Raw genomic sequence first — 18,031 nt, forward strand, 5'->3', positions numbered from 1 at the left:
AGTATCCTGTAGGACGCATCATTTCCTGAACTGCTCTCCCTTAAACAAAGTTTACAGTTAGTTTCAGGACAGCTCATACAGGAAATGATAGCATAGCGTTATCAATCTGCAGATGGCCGGTCGAACTCTATTTCTAAAACTTTCTGGGCTCAGAGAAGATAGCACTATCTTCTGAAACAAACCAAAGTGAATGAGTCATGATGGCGTGACTCAGACTGACTGCATCCCTAATTAGCATCCTTGTTGGTGTCATTCACCCTCTGTGTAAGATGCAAAATATTTATTTAATAATGTGCCAACATTCAAGAGATTAAAGCTTCCTGTAAGCTACAAAGAGACACTAATAATGTATCCCCAGCTGCAGACACTGTTCACTATTCACACACCTTAGAGGTACAACACACTGTGCACACACACAGATGGAGGGACATCTGAACAAAAGGATTGCTTTTATTTGCTTTTTGGCCACGGAGTGATCTCCAAAACCAAAACCTATAAAAAATTAGCCAGTTTCTAACCAGCAACCAAAACAGCACTGATTCATATTTCTCAGAGTCAGACCAGTGGAAAAGCAGTAAAGTAACCTTCAGCTACAGCATCTCCATCAGCTCAGTAAATTAAGCTTAAAACATCGGTAGGAACGAGTCTTTTGCCAGAAGATCAAATGGAGTTCAAACAGTTTGACCTTTAATTATCATGCTTTTATTTACATGGGAATATTTTATACCAAACTCACACAGAAACTACAGTGGAGACAAAGTCAGAAGGAAAAAGAAATCGACCATTAAGTGTCTCCCTAACCTGAAGACATAATCAGGTGTTTTACTTTACTGACCCTGGCTAGCAAAGCCAGTGTAGAGTAAATCCAGTATTTTCATAATTATTGTAGCTAACCCATGTAGGTTTACAAATTGTCTGAACAACATTGTGTCCTAGTCACACAATGGAACAAAGAAACTCGTGTTGACAGGAGGTCCACTATGTTCTCTTTAAATCCCATAAGTGATCTTTCAACTTTGCTCCTTGTATGCATATGATTTTGCAAGCTATTTCTTTATAATCAACTCATCTTTGAATAGCTTTTCAACAATAATACTTTAAAAAGGCAAACCAACAGTGAAAAACCCAAATTAAAATGGGATGAAACAAAGAAAAGCAGCAAATCCTCACATTATAGAACCGGGAACCAGAGAATGTTTGGTTTTTCAGTTTTAGTTGACTACTCACCTAACCTGATAACCTGACAAGTACTTTTATGTGGAAAATAGACTCAACATGAAGTAGTTTTGGAAACATCACTTGAGTCTCTTCAAAAACTTCCATGTGTAACTTTTCAATTTGAAACTGTAAACCACACCTCAGGTCACAAAACACCGAGTGTCAATAGCCTGCTGTGACTGTAAAAGAAAAGGACAAGCTATCCATCTTCTCGGGTTAGTGGAGAGATGAGCAGCCCGTATTATCTCTGAATAATGGGCCAAGTAAGCATCCTTTTGCCAGTTTCGACAGGCGACAGTGCACAGGACACTCAGATTAACCTGTGGCTCATGCTCCTCGGAGTACATTTGTCATCTCCACTGCTGCGTCAACCTCGAGTCGACAGGCATTTTCTCACACAGGACACATCTCTTCACCATACTGCAATATAGTCGGCCATTTTATCTGGAGATAGGATAACAGTGACTCAACGGTTTGACATTTAGAACAAATTTCCCTGGAGTCTTTTAGTTGATTTGGTTCATCTGTGTTCTACATATGATACATCATGCATGGAAATGCTACGTTACACTCTGTTGTTACTGTGCATTGTTCAGAAGATTGCCTGCAGTATCTCAGGAGGGATCGTCTCTCCTTTGTATCCTTGTATTCATTATGCCCACTCACAACGGGAAAATACAGTCAACTCACGCTCCGAACTCGAACTCCTGCTGTCATGTTTTACATAAAGGTGTCTTTTATTATTTTATATTCTGCAGCAGGGGAGTCAGCAAAGACTTTTCAGCTCTAGTCTCTCCAATTAGTTGTATAAGTAAAAATTACAAGTTGTTCCCGCCCAATTAGATTACATAACGTCAGTATCATCACGAGTTCATGACTTCCACTCAGCTGTGGGGAATCTTTACTCACTTGCACATTCATATATAATATCAGTGCACATCTTATGCATCATCTACAAGAGAATAGATGCTGTATACTCACTGTAATTTGGTGAGACAGAGAGAGAGAGGAGAGGACATGATAAGCAGTGTATTAGCTGCAGGCGTCACCTCAAGCAGAACTGAACCCTTTGCCCCTGAGATGTACGCTAATCTGCAGTGATGCTGCATTGGGAGCAAGCTGGGGATGTCACTGCCAGACCACATCCACCAGTGGGATTTAACCAAGTCTGTTTTTCATGTCAAAACAAAGCCATATATTAAGATTCTTGCTAACATGCCATGCAGTAATGATCAGGGATCTTTTGTCTGACAAAGACTGGAGAAGGCTGTTATTAATGGGCACAAACATCGCTTTGTTGCAGCAGATGATGACATATTTCTTGTCGTTAGTAAGACTCACACAACTCATTCCCACGCCTGCCCTTACTTTGTGATCCAAGCAGCAGCATGACAAAAATCAGTCTTCCTTTAATATTCTTTTGAAAAGAACTGATAATTTAATGAATCATATAATGAAGTTCGTCTACATGCTCCATCACACTCTTTAAAGCATTTCATGCTGAGCCGTTCTCAAGAGATTACATGCAGTATTATTCAAACCTTAGTATCTAGATGGAAAGTCCAAGGTGTGTCATACATCCAAATGTACTGCGTTACAAAGATGTCTGCATGCTCACTATATCATTCACTGCTAATTATGGTTCAAACTCAGCTTTTTGCCTCACATCAGCTCGAGTCCTTAAGATTAGTTGCAAGTCCATTGCATTTTTGCAGCTCCAATGCTCCAGAATAATATCCACAAATCAAGTCAGCAGCTCTAATTAAGTGAAAATACTACGATGGAGTTCTTTGGGCAACAAAGACTGCAGTGGTTTGTCATTAAAAACAAATTATTGAATAATTAATTAATTGAGTTGGCATGACAAACAAAAAAATCTGAATTTCTAAAAACTTTGAATTTGATTAATTAATAGTCTGTATTGTAGGTGTCGGCCTCAGAAACAGCTGCTTTTCTGCAGTGAAATTGCTTCAAGGGGAGATTCATGTTGAGACAAAATACTTCTCTAGGTAACACATAACTGGCAAGGCAGTTAAGAGTCTGCGCTTTCCAGTTGTAGGTGTACTCATCTAATGGACTCAAACGGTTTTTGGTGATAGTTTAAGGTGAATACTTTTCTGAAGTCTACTCCTTATTGCAAACGCTAATTAAGACAGCACATGCTACAGTCTCCTCTCTGACTATGGCCTGAGGCTCGCTAATAAAAGGACCACTTCAAACAGCAAGTGAGCAACTAATTAAATTTCTCCACAAATTAATGAGACACAATGTTTACGCCTCCGTGAGACGATTAGTGAAGCTACTGAGACCGTGTGCCAGCGACGCTGATGTTTAGTTTCAAAGGGACTCAATGAGTCCCTTATTGTTTTGCCTCTCAAGAGCACCTAAATGATATGCAAATAATAAAAGCTAATGTTCCTCTATAAACAAAACCTTGTTGAAGGCCACAGTAATGTAAGCAGTCTAAATTGCCTCTGTCCATTTTACGTATGAGTTGCATTCTCATAATCTCTGATGGATGCAAAATATAATTGCCAAATGTTAATGCGTTTTTGTAATACTGCCCAGAGGCTCAATTTTTGTTTTGGAATATTTAAACACTCAGCATATTTGTCTTCATGTGCTTTAAGGTTAAAATGCTAAACGTGTGTTGTTTGCAAATGTTAACCATCAATAAATGTCAGCTGATGGCTTGTGGGAAAGTGGAGCCTCTTAGATGTAAAGTATATTAAATTCTTGCTTAGTGGAAAGGATATGACAATATCCAATCCTGTAATGAATAAAGCTCAAATAAAATTCAATTCAAATATATTCACATAGAAGACACAAGCTGTTGTGCCAAACATGCCATAGTTGCTCTTACAACACAGTGACTGTAGCATCGTTTAATATTTACTATTATTTCAAGGTATATCTATCTGTAGAAGCAAAAATAAATAATAAAAATAATGAAAAATCTATTTAAGTGTTGGCTGATAAGTAACGAGAGGCTGCAGTGTGGAAATGCCAAACTGGGTCAGAGGTCTGGCCATTTGGAAACAGAATCTGTATTCATGTTTTCTCCACCAGAGAGCACTGACAAGCTGATATAATACGTCACGGTGTACGATGTACATTACACATACATTAGACAGATGCTTGTTTTTGTTTTACTTTTATGTGTAAAAATAATGATTCTTGCCAACATAGCATTCTAGGATTCTTAAAACTCCCACATTTAGATCAGTTGGGATATAATTTACAGTTTTGTTTTCACTGTCATTGGACCATTTATCAAAATTCGGAATTTACTGACTGAAGACCACACTAACAAAGTGTGGAGTCCAAACACCAGACATCATTTGTCGTCAACGATGGCAGCCAGCAGGAAGCAAGTGCGGCTTAAACGAGGGTTAGGGTTCTTTAAGGTAACATATAAGTTATTACTTATTGTTTATTCACTCTCTTAGAAATAAAAGGTTCATCCATAAGCAATAAATGGATTCTTGAGCCATTCACTGCACTCTCAGACTTTGTCACTGCAGTCTTACTTGGTCTAGTATGACTGCTAGCCTTTGTTGGCTAATCTTGGCTATTTTTAGATAGATATTGCTTTATAAGTGACAACCTTTAACATGGATCGTTTGAAAAGTTCTTTTTTCAATTATTTAATATGCTTGCCCTCCAACATTTGAAACTATGTGATACTTGGGGACATTACAGTCCCTGCCTAAAATATCTTGTTTCTATGCAATATGTTGAGTTCCAATTTAAACTCCTGTTTACATTCACCACAAGGAGCACACGCAGGCACTGGAGCACTTCATTTCTCTCAAAGCTACACAGACGACACGGTCATATCTCATACGGACTCAGTCACACTGACAACTTGACTTCACTGCATAGCTGCATAAATGATGACAATCAAAAGACTTGCCGTCCCATTAACTTTGAATAAATGGCATGTTGACAAAACTCAGGTTCTGATCAACGGCCCCGAGCACATTTCCAACAAAATACAGCCACTCCTCAGCCCCCTCAGTCACACCATAACGTCAGCCCCCAAATATGTGGGCGTTTATTTTTGACTGTGTCTTAAGCCCGAAGCAAAATATAAAGAAATTTGTCCAATCATGTTGTTTTTGGCAGAGGAATATCTTCAAAATTAGATCAGCTATAGAAAATGACACGTGAGATGCCTTGTTTACTACTGACCAGAACACCAGAAGTGCTTCTGACACATCACATCAGTGTTGCCTTCACTGCACCGGCTTCCAAACTGTTTAAGATGTCATTTTAAAGCACCATTAATCTCCAGTAAGGCTTTGCATGGTCTGGCGTTGGACTATATCACTGAACTTCTTGGCCTGTGCTCCGTAAACACACTACTATTGTCATTGTTGTATATTTGACTTGGCAGTGTCCCATTTCCACTGTGTGACAATTACTCTGTGGTATTTTGATGACAATGTACAGCAGTAGTAGTAGTAGTATCCCGAGAGCAGTTGTTTTCTGAGCCTGTGGACAAAATATTACGAAGCTGCCATAAGATGTTCCTCCCACACAAAGAAATGATGCATAGAACTGACTGCATGTCACCGAAAGATAAGAGGAAGCTCACTTTACAGCTAACAATCGAGGCTCACATCTCCAAACTTTTCACCTCCCTTTAGCCAAGACCTGACATGCAACACTTGGAACAATCTTTCTGGACTTCCTCTTAACTTCATTAACATCCATCGATACAGTGTGGCCAGCTCAGTGTTTTCAGGGATGGAATAGTAGAAGAGGAGTACTGCAGCTCCTCGTCCACTTTGGACCACACCTGCCTCTACTCAGACCTTTCTCAGCTTGTTGAGTATCTGCCATCCAATCCCAGAAGCCTCATTACCGCCTGCAAGGCTGTTGTTGCGACATGACAGAACAGGAGGAGGTGCCAGGCGGTTCAGTGTGGGTCGTGGCCGGCATGAAAACTGCGGTCGGTGTGGACTTTGGCCCTGCCTGACGCCACATGTCTCCCCGCACTAACAGGGACTGGAGAAAGCCTCCAACGCAACATAACAAACTCAGCCGTGCGTCAGCTGGGATGTTGATATGGAGCAGGGTATGAGCCAAAGCACTGGTTAGAGTATGACTTATTAATACTCACTGCTTGATCACTAATGCAAGATACAGTAGCCAGTTTGTCATTTTACAAGCGTGAACCAGTTTAACAGGACTCCTGAAGGCGCTACTACTGTGAATGAGTTTAGTCAGACAAAAGACAAACATCACAACAAAAACAATCAATATTATACGAATTTAGATCTAACAGAGACAGAAATCTAGACAATCTATGCATCACACATAATCTATACAATATAATAGCAATAATAACACGGACAGCAAGGTAACACAGGATTAAACTGAAGGCACGACAGATAATAGTGTGACTGTGAATACAAACTTAGGGCTCCGATTTACGCACGAGTTTCGAGACGAAAACTTTCCCTTGTGCGGCCACACAGCAGCCCAGACGAACAGTGAACGCACTGAACACAGTTATATCGGTAATATTTACATAAATGCAGCTTTGTGAACCACCTTACCTTGTCTGTGTCTTCTACAGGAGCCGAAGCGGGCGACACAAGAGAGCCAAACGGCGCACAAAATCCACCACTTGTTACACGGAGCCATGCTGCTGAACGTGGGGCTGATCCGCGCGGAGTGTAAAATTTGGAGGAAAACTTCATCAACTTGAAGGGCTGAAGTTGTGAGCGTGTGTGCGCGCGTGTGTTTCTGTGTATGTGGGTGCGTACTTCCGTTTGATAACACTGTGCCCGTATGCAGGCTGTGTAAAATTGAAATTCCCAGTTATTTCCTGGAGGGACCCGTCAATGTATACGGAAATAACATGTTCTCCGTGACACATAAGGTTTTGGAAAACCACTGTGGATTTTTTTAAGTATTATTCCATTTAATGTAGTCATACATGATTATTATTTTTTTTAAATCCTGCTGTTAAGCGCACACACTCTCTCTCTGTGTTGGAAACGTTAGGAAGAGGAGTCCCAGTCTGTATCTTTTTCAGCCCCCCCACAACACTTAATTCCGCGGCAGTTCATCTTAGTTCATCTGATGACAAAAGTTCATGTGAAGTCCATTACTCAGACTCAGCTGTCTGTTTCATTTCGGAAATTCATCCCTGAGTTCTTGCCTTTGGAGATGTTCTGAAACCCTTTCAGCTTCTCCAGGCCTCTGCTAGTGGCACACACTGTAAATGAGCTTCAAGCTGGCACATAAACTCCGAAATTATCATCCTCAAGCCACCTTGGACCCCATATTTTCATAACATGAATGGATTCATTATGCTGTGTTAAATTCAGATGGCTGCACAACTAACAAGGCTGGAAATTTGTTACACAGTTTGGGGGTGGAAGAGGACGAAAACCCTCATTTGGTGTAGAGATGGGCTCGTCGGCTGTGTGGATTGTAAAGTCCCATGAGGCAGATTTGAGGGATACGTAATTAAAACTGACCCCCTGTGTTCAGTCTTTGTGATAAACAGAGTGAATGGAAGCAAGTCCGTGCAGCCAGACTCCAGCATCTCGTTCGGGAATGAGATGTTCAACAGTGTTGTTGAGTGATGGGCCTTATAATGCATTATGACAAGCTATACACACCGCATCACCTGTAGCAAGAACTAAGCACATGCCATAATAGTACTTAGCAATATCATAAATTGTCATAGTGTGTGTTAAATTAAGTGAAGTGCATATTGCTGAATCTATAATAACACATTCTTCATTATAAAGTTTTACTGTTGGTACTGTTGGTGTATGCATTTTCATGCATTTGAAAGAATCTGTGCTGCTTCATGAGTGATTATCATCACTACAAGTACTTATAGTCTTGTCTGAGTGGCTTTGACTGTTAGACAAATGTGACTGTTCTAATCATTTAACAGATCAAGTGAAGTAGTGGTTTGTAATGGTTTTTAACTGCTGTCAAAGAAAGTGAAAGATATTGCAAAGTGACTTTGTTCCAGAATTGAAGACCACATTCAAACATTTTCTGCTATCCTCAGATGCTGCCACAGTTGCCAAGAACAAGCTCTCTTTCTGGAAGAAGAAGAGACTGAGACCAATTCCCCAGAACAGCTGGGGAAATCTGTGCAGCGAAAGCTAATATTTGTTTCCTGTCCCCGAGGGGACGCTGGGGTGCCATCAAGCCAGCCTCCTAAAACCCAACTGCTCTCATGGAGCTTGTAAAGAGACAGCAGCAGAGGACAGTGGTCACACTGGTCAGCTCCCAGCAGTGACTGAGACGAACTTTATGCTCGGTCTGCTGTCTTTTGGCAATTTAGGGTTTGGAAACATAATAATAAAAACATAAAAAGGGCTATATTTCTCTAAATGACATAAAGATAATTGACTGTGATACTCCTTTAAAGATTTTATTAACCATATGAGTCAGTTAAATCACATCAACCCACCCTGAGTAAACTATGACTACTTCATATGGGCCAATATCTACCAGAGCAGTGCTTTTCTTTTGAAATAGTGTGTCATCATTAATGCAGGTTTCGTGTGGTAGGGTGCAGCCTGCTGTGTGGCAGCGGCACAGAAGGGATTTTCCAGCACCACTTCCAAGACACAGGGGCAAGTGAAGGAGCAGCACTCGTAGTATAAAGAACGGCTTCACTGTCACAACATTCAAACAGATTTAAAGCACAATGCACATGTGGATCCAAACAGCAGCCCTCTCTTATTAATTACATTAATTTGCAACTACTCCCCAAATGGCATTCTCAGTTTAATGGCAACATTCATTGCCAGCAGTGTTGCAAAAAGATAAAATAAATATCTGCTTTTCACTCTGGCAAGCCAGGTCTAAGTAATTGGTTTAAAAAATGTGTTAAGTTTTTGTTGACTTACTGTACATTGAAGTGGTAGTAATCTTTTTTTTTTTTGAGTATAGATCCAACGTGCACATTTACTGTGCTCCCACAGTACTCAGTCTGCAGTTTGAGCCAGACATTTCCTCCTGGAGAAGGGAGCCACACTCAGATTACATGGCTCAAAATAAAATTTTGGTCACTTTCTGCTGGAAGTCAATAGGCAAGTGCATATTAACAACTTTATAGTCAAATTAAATTCTTGTGTTGTTGCAGGATAACAACAGTAACTTAAGATTCCTGAAACAGAATAAACTCCACTGGAGACAAGCTGACTTATCATTTATCTTTGAGATAAACTGACCCTTGGGGGCTGAGACTGATGCTGAATTACTTGTAACTCTCGAGTCCACATGCCTTGGCACTCTGTCAGTGTGTCCATGCTCGGTTGTACATTTATGCACATGTGTGGGATGTCAGTGGACAAGAATGTGCCTGTCTGTGAGACTAATCAGTGCAGTACAATTACTCACTCTGTTCAGGGAAACTGTGCCTCTGTGGTCCCCCACCTTCTGCATGGAAAGTTTCCGAGTCAGAAAGTAAAAGGCACATGGTCAAATCTGCAGAAAAGCCCTGGTGGAATTTCCTGTGTGCTAATTTTCCCACGATATGATGACCTCAATATTTCTCACTTGAAACAATGTGTTGGAGGAGAAGACTCCTGGCACTGTGTGGCTTGCAGCCGATGAAATGATGTCATTGTCTGCTTTCTGTAGCTTCAGAGATGAATATAGGTCATTGATTTTACAAGGAGAAATAATGTACCGCGAATGCAGAGGCCAAAAAGAAATGATTCACTTTTTATCTATTGTTCATTGGCTGAGATATTCATTTACAGTTTGTTTTGAAGGGGAAATAAATGTCTAAAAGCTTAGCTTGATGTTCTACAGCAACAACCTCACTTCAAAATTTGATATTTACAACTTGGCCATTGCTTTTGGCACAACATTGTATTTTTTCAGTATTTTAGTAATCTAACAGCTAATGATAAAAATCCTACACACATGCACAAATAAAACAGCTGTACAGTAAAGGCTGCAGCTGTAACATTCATGACCTGCAGGTGGTTCAACTTTGAAAACTGCAGCACAGAATACTTTCATGTCTTTATGGACGGTGGTTCTCAACCTGGGGGTTGGGATCCCACAAGGGGTCACAAGATAAGTCTGAAGGGTCCTGAGATGATTATCAAGTTCAGAAAGGGGGGAAAAAAACAGTTTTCTACTACAGAAAAATTTGTTTGTTTGTTTGTTTTTTATTTGTATTTATACTGGAGAGCTTTTTTTAAAGATAATAAAATAAAACTCTGAGAAGGAAACATACTCACATTCATACATAAAATCAGCATTTGAGCAGGTGACTTGTCTGCATCTGGAGGTCTAATCTGCTGCTGCTGTTTCATGCTAACCTGCACAACCACAAATGCTCTGACAAAGACCAAAAAGCCTATGTCTATGAACAGAAGGACACTCAGCTGCTGAGTGTTTTTGTTTTTTTTTTTGTTGTTGTTGTTGATCAAAACCATCCTGTGTCCCTGAAAGACTCAGATTTAGCCAAACTCAAAGTTACTTCTTTCTGTCATATCCTGTTTAGTTCAGATAACACTCACAGTCCTTCAGCTCTATTGGAAATTCATTGCCGTATTTTTCGAGTTAAAATGAAAAGAAGTTTGAGGACAGCCAAATGACGTTAGTGGGAAAGCTCAGTGTGAATGATTTAGCAAAGGGAGTAATGAAGCTTACTGTTTTGAGCCAAGGCCTTTACATGCACTTTATTGTGTTAATTTTTCAGACAACTCACACCAATCATAAAAGTTCAACTTCAAGATCTTGTTCCCTCATAAAGTTAGACAAAGCAGCCTACAGTTTACATAATACCCCTCAGAGAGTAACCTGCAGATCAGTGATTAATTCACTGAGTCATTAGCTGTCATAGTTTTACAAAGGACGGTCCTGTTGGAGGTGGATGAGGCAGCAGATTCTTGAGCACAGGCTTGTGGTGTGGGGTGAAATACGTGACCACTTATAAATCAGGGTACAGAGCCTGAGTCACAGCTACAGCACCTGCTGGCTTTAATACCAGACTCCCCTGTGGTTTCTGTAACCACCTGGTGCGCTTCATTATTTGTCTCAATATAATCTTTGTAACTTCTCAGTGCTTCGGGGCCGGTGAATAAGCAGCTGTCTTTGATGTGAAATGGTGCCACGGTTACGGTCCAAACAATTTATATCACACTTACTGCAGCGTTACAAAATGTCCGAACGGTTCATTCTCTCACTGCGGGCAGCCCCACCTACTGATATGCTTGAAACTTGGAATCGGTTGTCAACAGTGACACAGAGGGACATACAAAAGCTCTCTCACCTGGGGCTGAAATTGACCTACAAGCTGCTGTTGCCTGGATATTAGAGGAAATAACACAACATCATGCTGTAAATCACGGTTCATAGCCTCATATGGCTGTTTGCCCCAGTACCTTCTGAACCCAGGTTGCATTAGCCTCAGGTCTGAGGTAAATACATGAGATGCTTCATTTGCATCTCAACAAGCTGGTGAGTCATTTTGCATTAGGAGGCAGCTAATTTTATGTTTTAGACCCCTGAATATATACAGGAAAAGCTGCTGATGCTTGAGCTAAATGTCACGAGTTAAGGCAGTAACGGATTAAAGTGCTGCCTTGATGGATAAGTGCATTTTAATTGGGTTTTCTTTCCTTGGTGCAATTAGTTTTTGTTTTTTGTTTTTTGTAGTTATGCAAATGAAAACAAAGTAAATGAAACATCACTAACATCCTCACTGCTATCAGGCAGCTCATCACAGTCATATTAATGCCACCATCTTGTGAAACGGCATTATTGAACAGCAGTTTGTGAAGGCCTGTTGAAACAAAGCGGTCAAATCAAGTTCCCAGAGAATTTGTCCTTGAAAAAGCAAAAACCTGCCTGCTTTCTCTAAATCAGTGGCTCCCATCCTTTTTGATTGACTCAAAAAACTTGATAAATATTTTTATTGAACTGAATTGTCAGAGTTTCAGTCAGTTTTTTCTTAGGTTTCCAGTGGTGCCATTACGACTCTTAGCAGAACAAACTTAAATTGCGGATGTCCTTTACCTTTAGTTAACCATTAGTTAACCACCATGTCCACCCATTAGCTACTTTGAGCAAGTTCTGTTTATCATTTACTTTTAGCTTATTATGACAACTGTTTATTTATTGCTTTTAATCATGAATCAGTTACTTTTAGTTAACGGTTTTGTCTGTATATCCATACATTTGATCATTTTCTTTCTACTGTTTATTCCTCATTTTTAGCTAACAGTCTCATCCTCTGTTTTCATGCACTCTCAGGAGCAACACATGGTGCTAAGCTGTTCCAAGTGACTCATGCCATTGGAAGTTATGGGCCTATACTGTGCAGTCAGCCTGATAGTGTCATAGTCAGAATCACACCACTGTGGATGGTTCTATTCTGATGGTTTTCTTCCTATACACACATATGGATAGATTTTTTAAAACTCATATCATAATTTATAAACACTTTACAGACAAAAGTAGTGGGACACCTGACCTTTACACCAACAGGGACTTCAGTGATATTACATTCTAAACACACAGATAGCTTTGCAGCTCTAACAGCTTCCACTCTTCTGTGAAGGCTTTCCACAACATGTTGGAGTGTTTCTGTGGGAATTTGTGCCCATTCATGCAGTAGAGCATTTGTGAGGTCACACACTGATGTTGGACCAAAAGGCCTGGCTCACAATCTCCATTCCAATTCATCCCAAAGGTGTTGGATGGGGTTGAGGTCAGGACTCTGTGTGGGCCAGTCAAGTTCTTCCACACCAAACTCATCCAACCATGTCTTAATGGAGCTTTGCTTTGTGCACTGGGACACAGTCATGCTGGAATAGAAAAGGACCTTTGTGTTGTTTGCTTTGTGTATGCTGAAGCATTAACTGTATATATATATATATGTATATAAACAGTATATATATATATATATATATAGAGAGAGAGAGAGAGAGAGAGAAAGAAACACTCCATAATCTTTCCGTGCACATTATCCACAAGTATTCCCTATGGTACAAGTACCTTCTGTTGGGAATCGCTACATTAAACTGTAGCTGTGTCTAAATCTACTTCAAAGAAGGAGACTTTATCTATGTCATTAAAACATAGCATATCTCTCAGAGTGAATTGGTCAGATTGCATCCAGCCATTAAGGAAAAAGTCCACTGGAACTTGATTAAAAGGCTAATGTCAAACAAAGGACCCCGAGGGGGCTTCTTTCTCAGACAATTACTTCATACAGAAATAAGAGTACAAAGACTTTGCTTTGCAATTAAGGCCTTGTTCTGTCCAAAGTTATGCCTATATGATTGTGGTTACAGGCAAAACTAAAAGTAGGAAATTGAAAATCAGACATAAGCACCCATGGAGTCAGTAAATTTTACCCTTATTTATGACTTTTCGGCTGACACAGCAGCCTCACTTTTAAAGAAATTCTTAATTCGAAAGCAGAGTGAGTCATAAGCTTCCAAGATGGATCACAGAGAAAATGTGAATACGTACACACAAATACACAAACACACACACAATCACTGTTAATTTTGTGTTTGCAGGTATCGACTCCTGAAAGAACTACGATTACTGTCTGAGATCAAACCTCGAGCTGCAATTGAGGAACAGGAAAGTAGTTTAAATGGAGTGAGACTCTGTTCACGCTGTGTTCACAGAACTACTGATTATTAAGTACATTACATTGGACTACAACAAAGAAAATGAATTTTCTTTTGAGTCCAGGTCTGTTAAGTGGACCACAAATCATTGTGAAGCATGAAGTACATCACTACAGAGACAAGAAATCCTTCAGCTAATGTGAATATTACAATCCTCTGGAGTTCTGATTACGCATACGGACAAAGTTTTTGTCTACTCATTAGAAAGCACAAGCACAAAAAATGCAATTTGTGATGAATTACAAACAGAAACCTTCAGTCAGTCCACCAGTCCGAGTTTTCCCACTCAACAGGTTGTGAGTAGCACAGAAGTAAAAAATAAAGACCCTGGAAAGATAAAACTGCGCTATAAGATGAGATGTGACTTGTTTTGTCTTGTTGTTGTGAGCTTTTTGTGCAAATAAGTTAACTCCAGCTAGGGAACAGACTATAACGGAATTAAAAAAGGATAAAAGAGGGCAAATTAGCTAATCATTAGCTAATCATTCTACACGTACACTCGGCACATAAGAGTGAACCTAGCTGACTGCAGTATGGGGACTAATGCATTTCCTTAAGCAACATGTAATCCAGAATAGAACTGAACATTTTAAAGGATGTACTTTTCTTTATTTACGTCTGTTATGGGTGCAGATGAATAAAGCCGACTGAAGTCAAGATCAAAGATTGAGCTGTCAAGAGAGAACAGATGGTGAATACAGGATATGTTTGGATAATAACATACCACAAGCTGTCGTGCAGAAGTCTTCTAGGTGTTATGAGTGAATAAACAGCAGTCAGGTAAGGCTTTCATTTTATTTAATGTGTGAAGAGTACAGAACTTTTGTTTCATGCCTGTTTTGTTCATAGTACTATTAAATCTAGTAATACTAAATTTAGAAAGGCATTAAATCACTGAGCACTGCAACTTATCTCTGAGGTATATGAGCAGAGCAGAATAGGCAAAAGCTGAGGTGGTGATATCAGTGTGATAGTTTTGCCTACTCCTGTGGATGAGGAAATATGTTCCAAGTGATGAAGTTCTTTATTCAGATTTTCTTCACAATGATTTTCCCCAAAGTATGTCGCCTACCAGCATCATTTCTTCCATCTTCCAGTGTGTTTTCATGCTTTCACCAACACACTCTCTGTTGTTTTTGTTTTAATGTTTAAATTCATCTCTCTGTATCTACTGTTAATTCCTGTGTGTTCACACTCCATCTATCGTGCAGTTTAGGCCTGAGCGAGCTACATAACTCAACTCTTGTCATGTTCTTCCTTAAAAGCAGGTGGCATATTATCACTATCACTTCTTCTGGTGGCTTATTTTATGTTTGAAGATAATTTGTCTGTACAGTCAGAAGTTCCATCTGCAACAGCTGCTAAATGTATGCGATCTTAATCCAGGAGTTTATTGGCCATTCAATTCACAGCTCACAAAAGGATGAACTGAAAAACGCATTCACCTGTGTATCTTTGAATAGAAATGTTATTTTCCTTCAAAATCAATACGCAGTGAAATGAAAGTCTTGAAAAATTCCTTCAGATGGACTCCATTTTTCTGTTTTCCATTTTTCTAGTGCAAACTTCTTCACATACCATCTTAGGTATGATTAACTTGATGGATTCAACAGCTTACATGCGAGTGCCTGAGAGAGGAAACATTAACCAGCCTGTCTTTCAGTTTCTCAGTCACATGCTGAGAAAGCTATGCTGAAATACTTACATTGGAAGCTGAAATTACAGGCCATCATCTCCACAAATATTGCCAAATGACAGTGATTTCCTTCTGTAAGCCATTCTGCTCCACTGTACAAATAATAGACTTCTGCTTCGTGATGCAATCATATCATGCAATGCAAAGCCAACTCCCTAAAGCTGTTTTAATCATTTTCTCCTCGACTGTCTAAGCTTTCTCTGCAAAACTAGGAGATGGAATGGGCTGTGACCCATCTGCTGGACAGATTGACACCATAAAAGATAAGTTCAACATTATTATGCATACTGTGTCCTTTGGTGGCATTATTTTAGATGAAGCACTTTACGGCGACAGCACAGATTTGTTCTATTGATGGCTTCAGTGGGAGCTGCACCTCTAATTCTGCCAAACTGTGCACCATACCTTGCTAATTAGGACCAGAAAACCACAAACAATATTGTCATTACATATTAGAGGCACTCCAAACTGGGGTGTTTTGTCAGTTGAAATGTCCCCGTTGGACATTCTGTGCAGATTAAACTCCCCATGCACTGTATGAGTTGCAAAGTGAGGAGGGAAGAAATCTCTCAAACCGCTGAAGAAACATTGTGCCCAAACACACAACCCCCTCGTCTCAGCCACTAAAAAAAGATGCTACGTTGGTGGAAAAAAGTAGAAGGCTTAAAATTTCACTGAGGCTGACTTACTGCCAACACAAAGACTGGACAGACACGCACTAAAAAGACAAAAACACAAAAGTATGCAGACACACCTCTTCATTGGGCTGTTTTTCAGGGTTTGGACTCAGCCCCTGACTTCCAGTGAAGGGAAATCTTAATGCTTCAGCACACCAAGACATTTTGGACAATGCTATGCTTCCAACTTTGTGGCAACAGTTTGTTGAAGGCCCTTTTCTATTCCAGCATGACTGTGTCCCAGTGTACAAAGCAAAGCTCCATAAAGACATCAGCGTCTGACCTCACAAATGCTCTACTGCATGAATGGCACACAAATCCCACAGAAACACTCCAACATGTTGTGGAAAGCCTTCAGAGAAGAGTGGAAGCTGTTAGAGCTACAAAGCTGTCTGTATTTATTTAAATTAAAGTCCCTACTGGCGTAAAGGTCATGTGTCTGAATACTTTTGTCCATATAGTGTATTGTATATCTGTGTATAAATAGACACATATCTTACATATATCTGCATTAGGTGATTTTCTATTGCACATTTTGTTAACTGGCTAAATTGTTTGTGATAGTAATTTGGCATGAAAAAATAAATAAATTTCTCAAGAGACTGAACAGATTCAACAGACCATAATGCTTGAATCTACTTTAAAGCTGAATAAACTGCTTTGCTTTTATTGTCCTTTGTGGGCAGCAGAACAAACTGAAAAATTCAAAGTCATATTTTAATAAAGTTATTAAGGCTTATGTGTTAGCAAAGCATTGCCTAATGATCCAGTAAACATCCAGCAGCTTTAGCGCTGGCTGATTGGTGCTGCTGTAAACCCAATGCCCAGAAACATTCATTCCAACAAACAGGATGTTTTATAGAAGGTAAAAGTAGTTCTCAAGTTTTTAAGTGGTCAATTTCAAGGCATTGAAGGATGGCCTTCAAACAATTTGTTTTTCACAACATGCACAGAGTTTTTTGCTTTTTTTTTAGGTTGATCAATATTTCCCTATTGTGTTACTTCGTGACAAAGCTACTGCAGACAAAGCAAATCAATCAAACAATCTTTATAACCTCATAGGTGACCTCACTGAAAAAAGAAAATCTCATATTGCATGAAGAGCACTCAGATGTACGGCTTGTCCTATATAAATAACAGATTTCTCAACAGGGTGCCAGCGGTCAGGAAGAAACAGTACTCGGTTCAGCACTGTGGACTTCGCCTGTGAGGGCTATCTTTTATTAAATCAAACGAGACAGACAGTAGTTGGATCTGAAGCAGCTTCACAGAGTAATCTCTTGGTAAGCTACAAATAATAACTGCCGCTCCCTGCTGACTGCATCAGGGTACAGTTCATACCAGTGGGAGGCACAAAACAAATAAACACACAAAAGGTGAGGAGGAAACATTTTCTGGAGACGAGACGGTTTAAGGAAATGACAATGACAGACATGAGGTAAACAGTAACGCGATGACAAAATCTTGAGAAAATAATTTATCAGTGCACAGTTTTTTATGTACTAAATTGTAGGAAAATACTTGTGACACTCGCAGTACATGAGTGTGTATATGGAGTAACTGCTTAAGTAAAGTCTGGGGCTGCATCCTCCCTTGTTTTGATGTGTTTCTTTTATTTACTGTGAAAGTATCATTGTTTGTATCACTGAATCATTGTCACTTTATCTATGAGTGCTGTCAATACTCATACTGTCAATAATCCGTCATTTTCTACCTGTCACAGGCTTCAACAACATGACTAATGAAGTGAACGAACACATCCCTGCCCTCCCCTGTCCTTCCAACTA

At 39.7% G+C, this 18,031-nt stretch overlaps 1 protein-coding gene across 2 annotated transcripts in view; it reads right to left on the bottom strand.

The window, feature by feature from the left end:
* tfpia (tissue factor pathway inhibitor a) overlaps window positions 1-6,918 on the bottom strand; it is a 29,534-nt gene extending 22,616 nt beyond the window's left edge. For both annotated transcript variants that reach the window (XM_046404156.1, XM_046404155.1), the window contains exon 1: window positions 6,786-6,918. In XM_046404156.1, the coding sequence (XP_046260112.1) occupies window positions 6,786-6,873 (88 nt within the window). In that variant the 5' untranslated portion in view covers window positions 6,874-6,918. The remainder of the gene's footprint in view (window positions 1-6,785) is intronic.
* Window positions 6,919-18,031: the final 11,113 nt, after the last annotated feature.

This window comes from Scatophagus argus, chromosome 11, assembly GCF_020382885.2.
Source record: "Scatophagus argus isolate fScaArg1 chromosome 11, fScaArg1.pri, whole genome shotgun sequence".
Classification (NCBI taxonomy): Eukaryota; Metazoa; Chordata; class Actinopteri; family Scatophagidae; genus Scatophagus; species Scatophagus argus.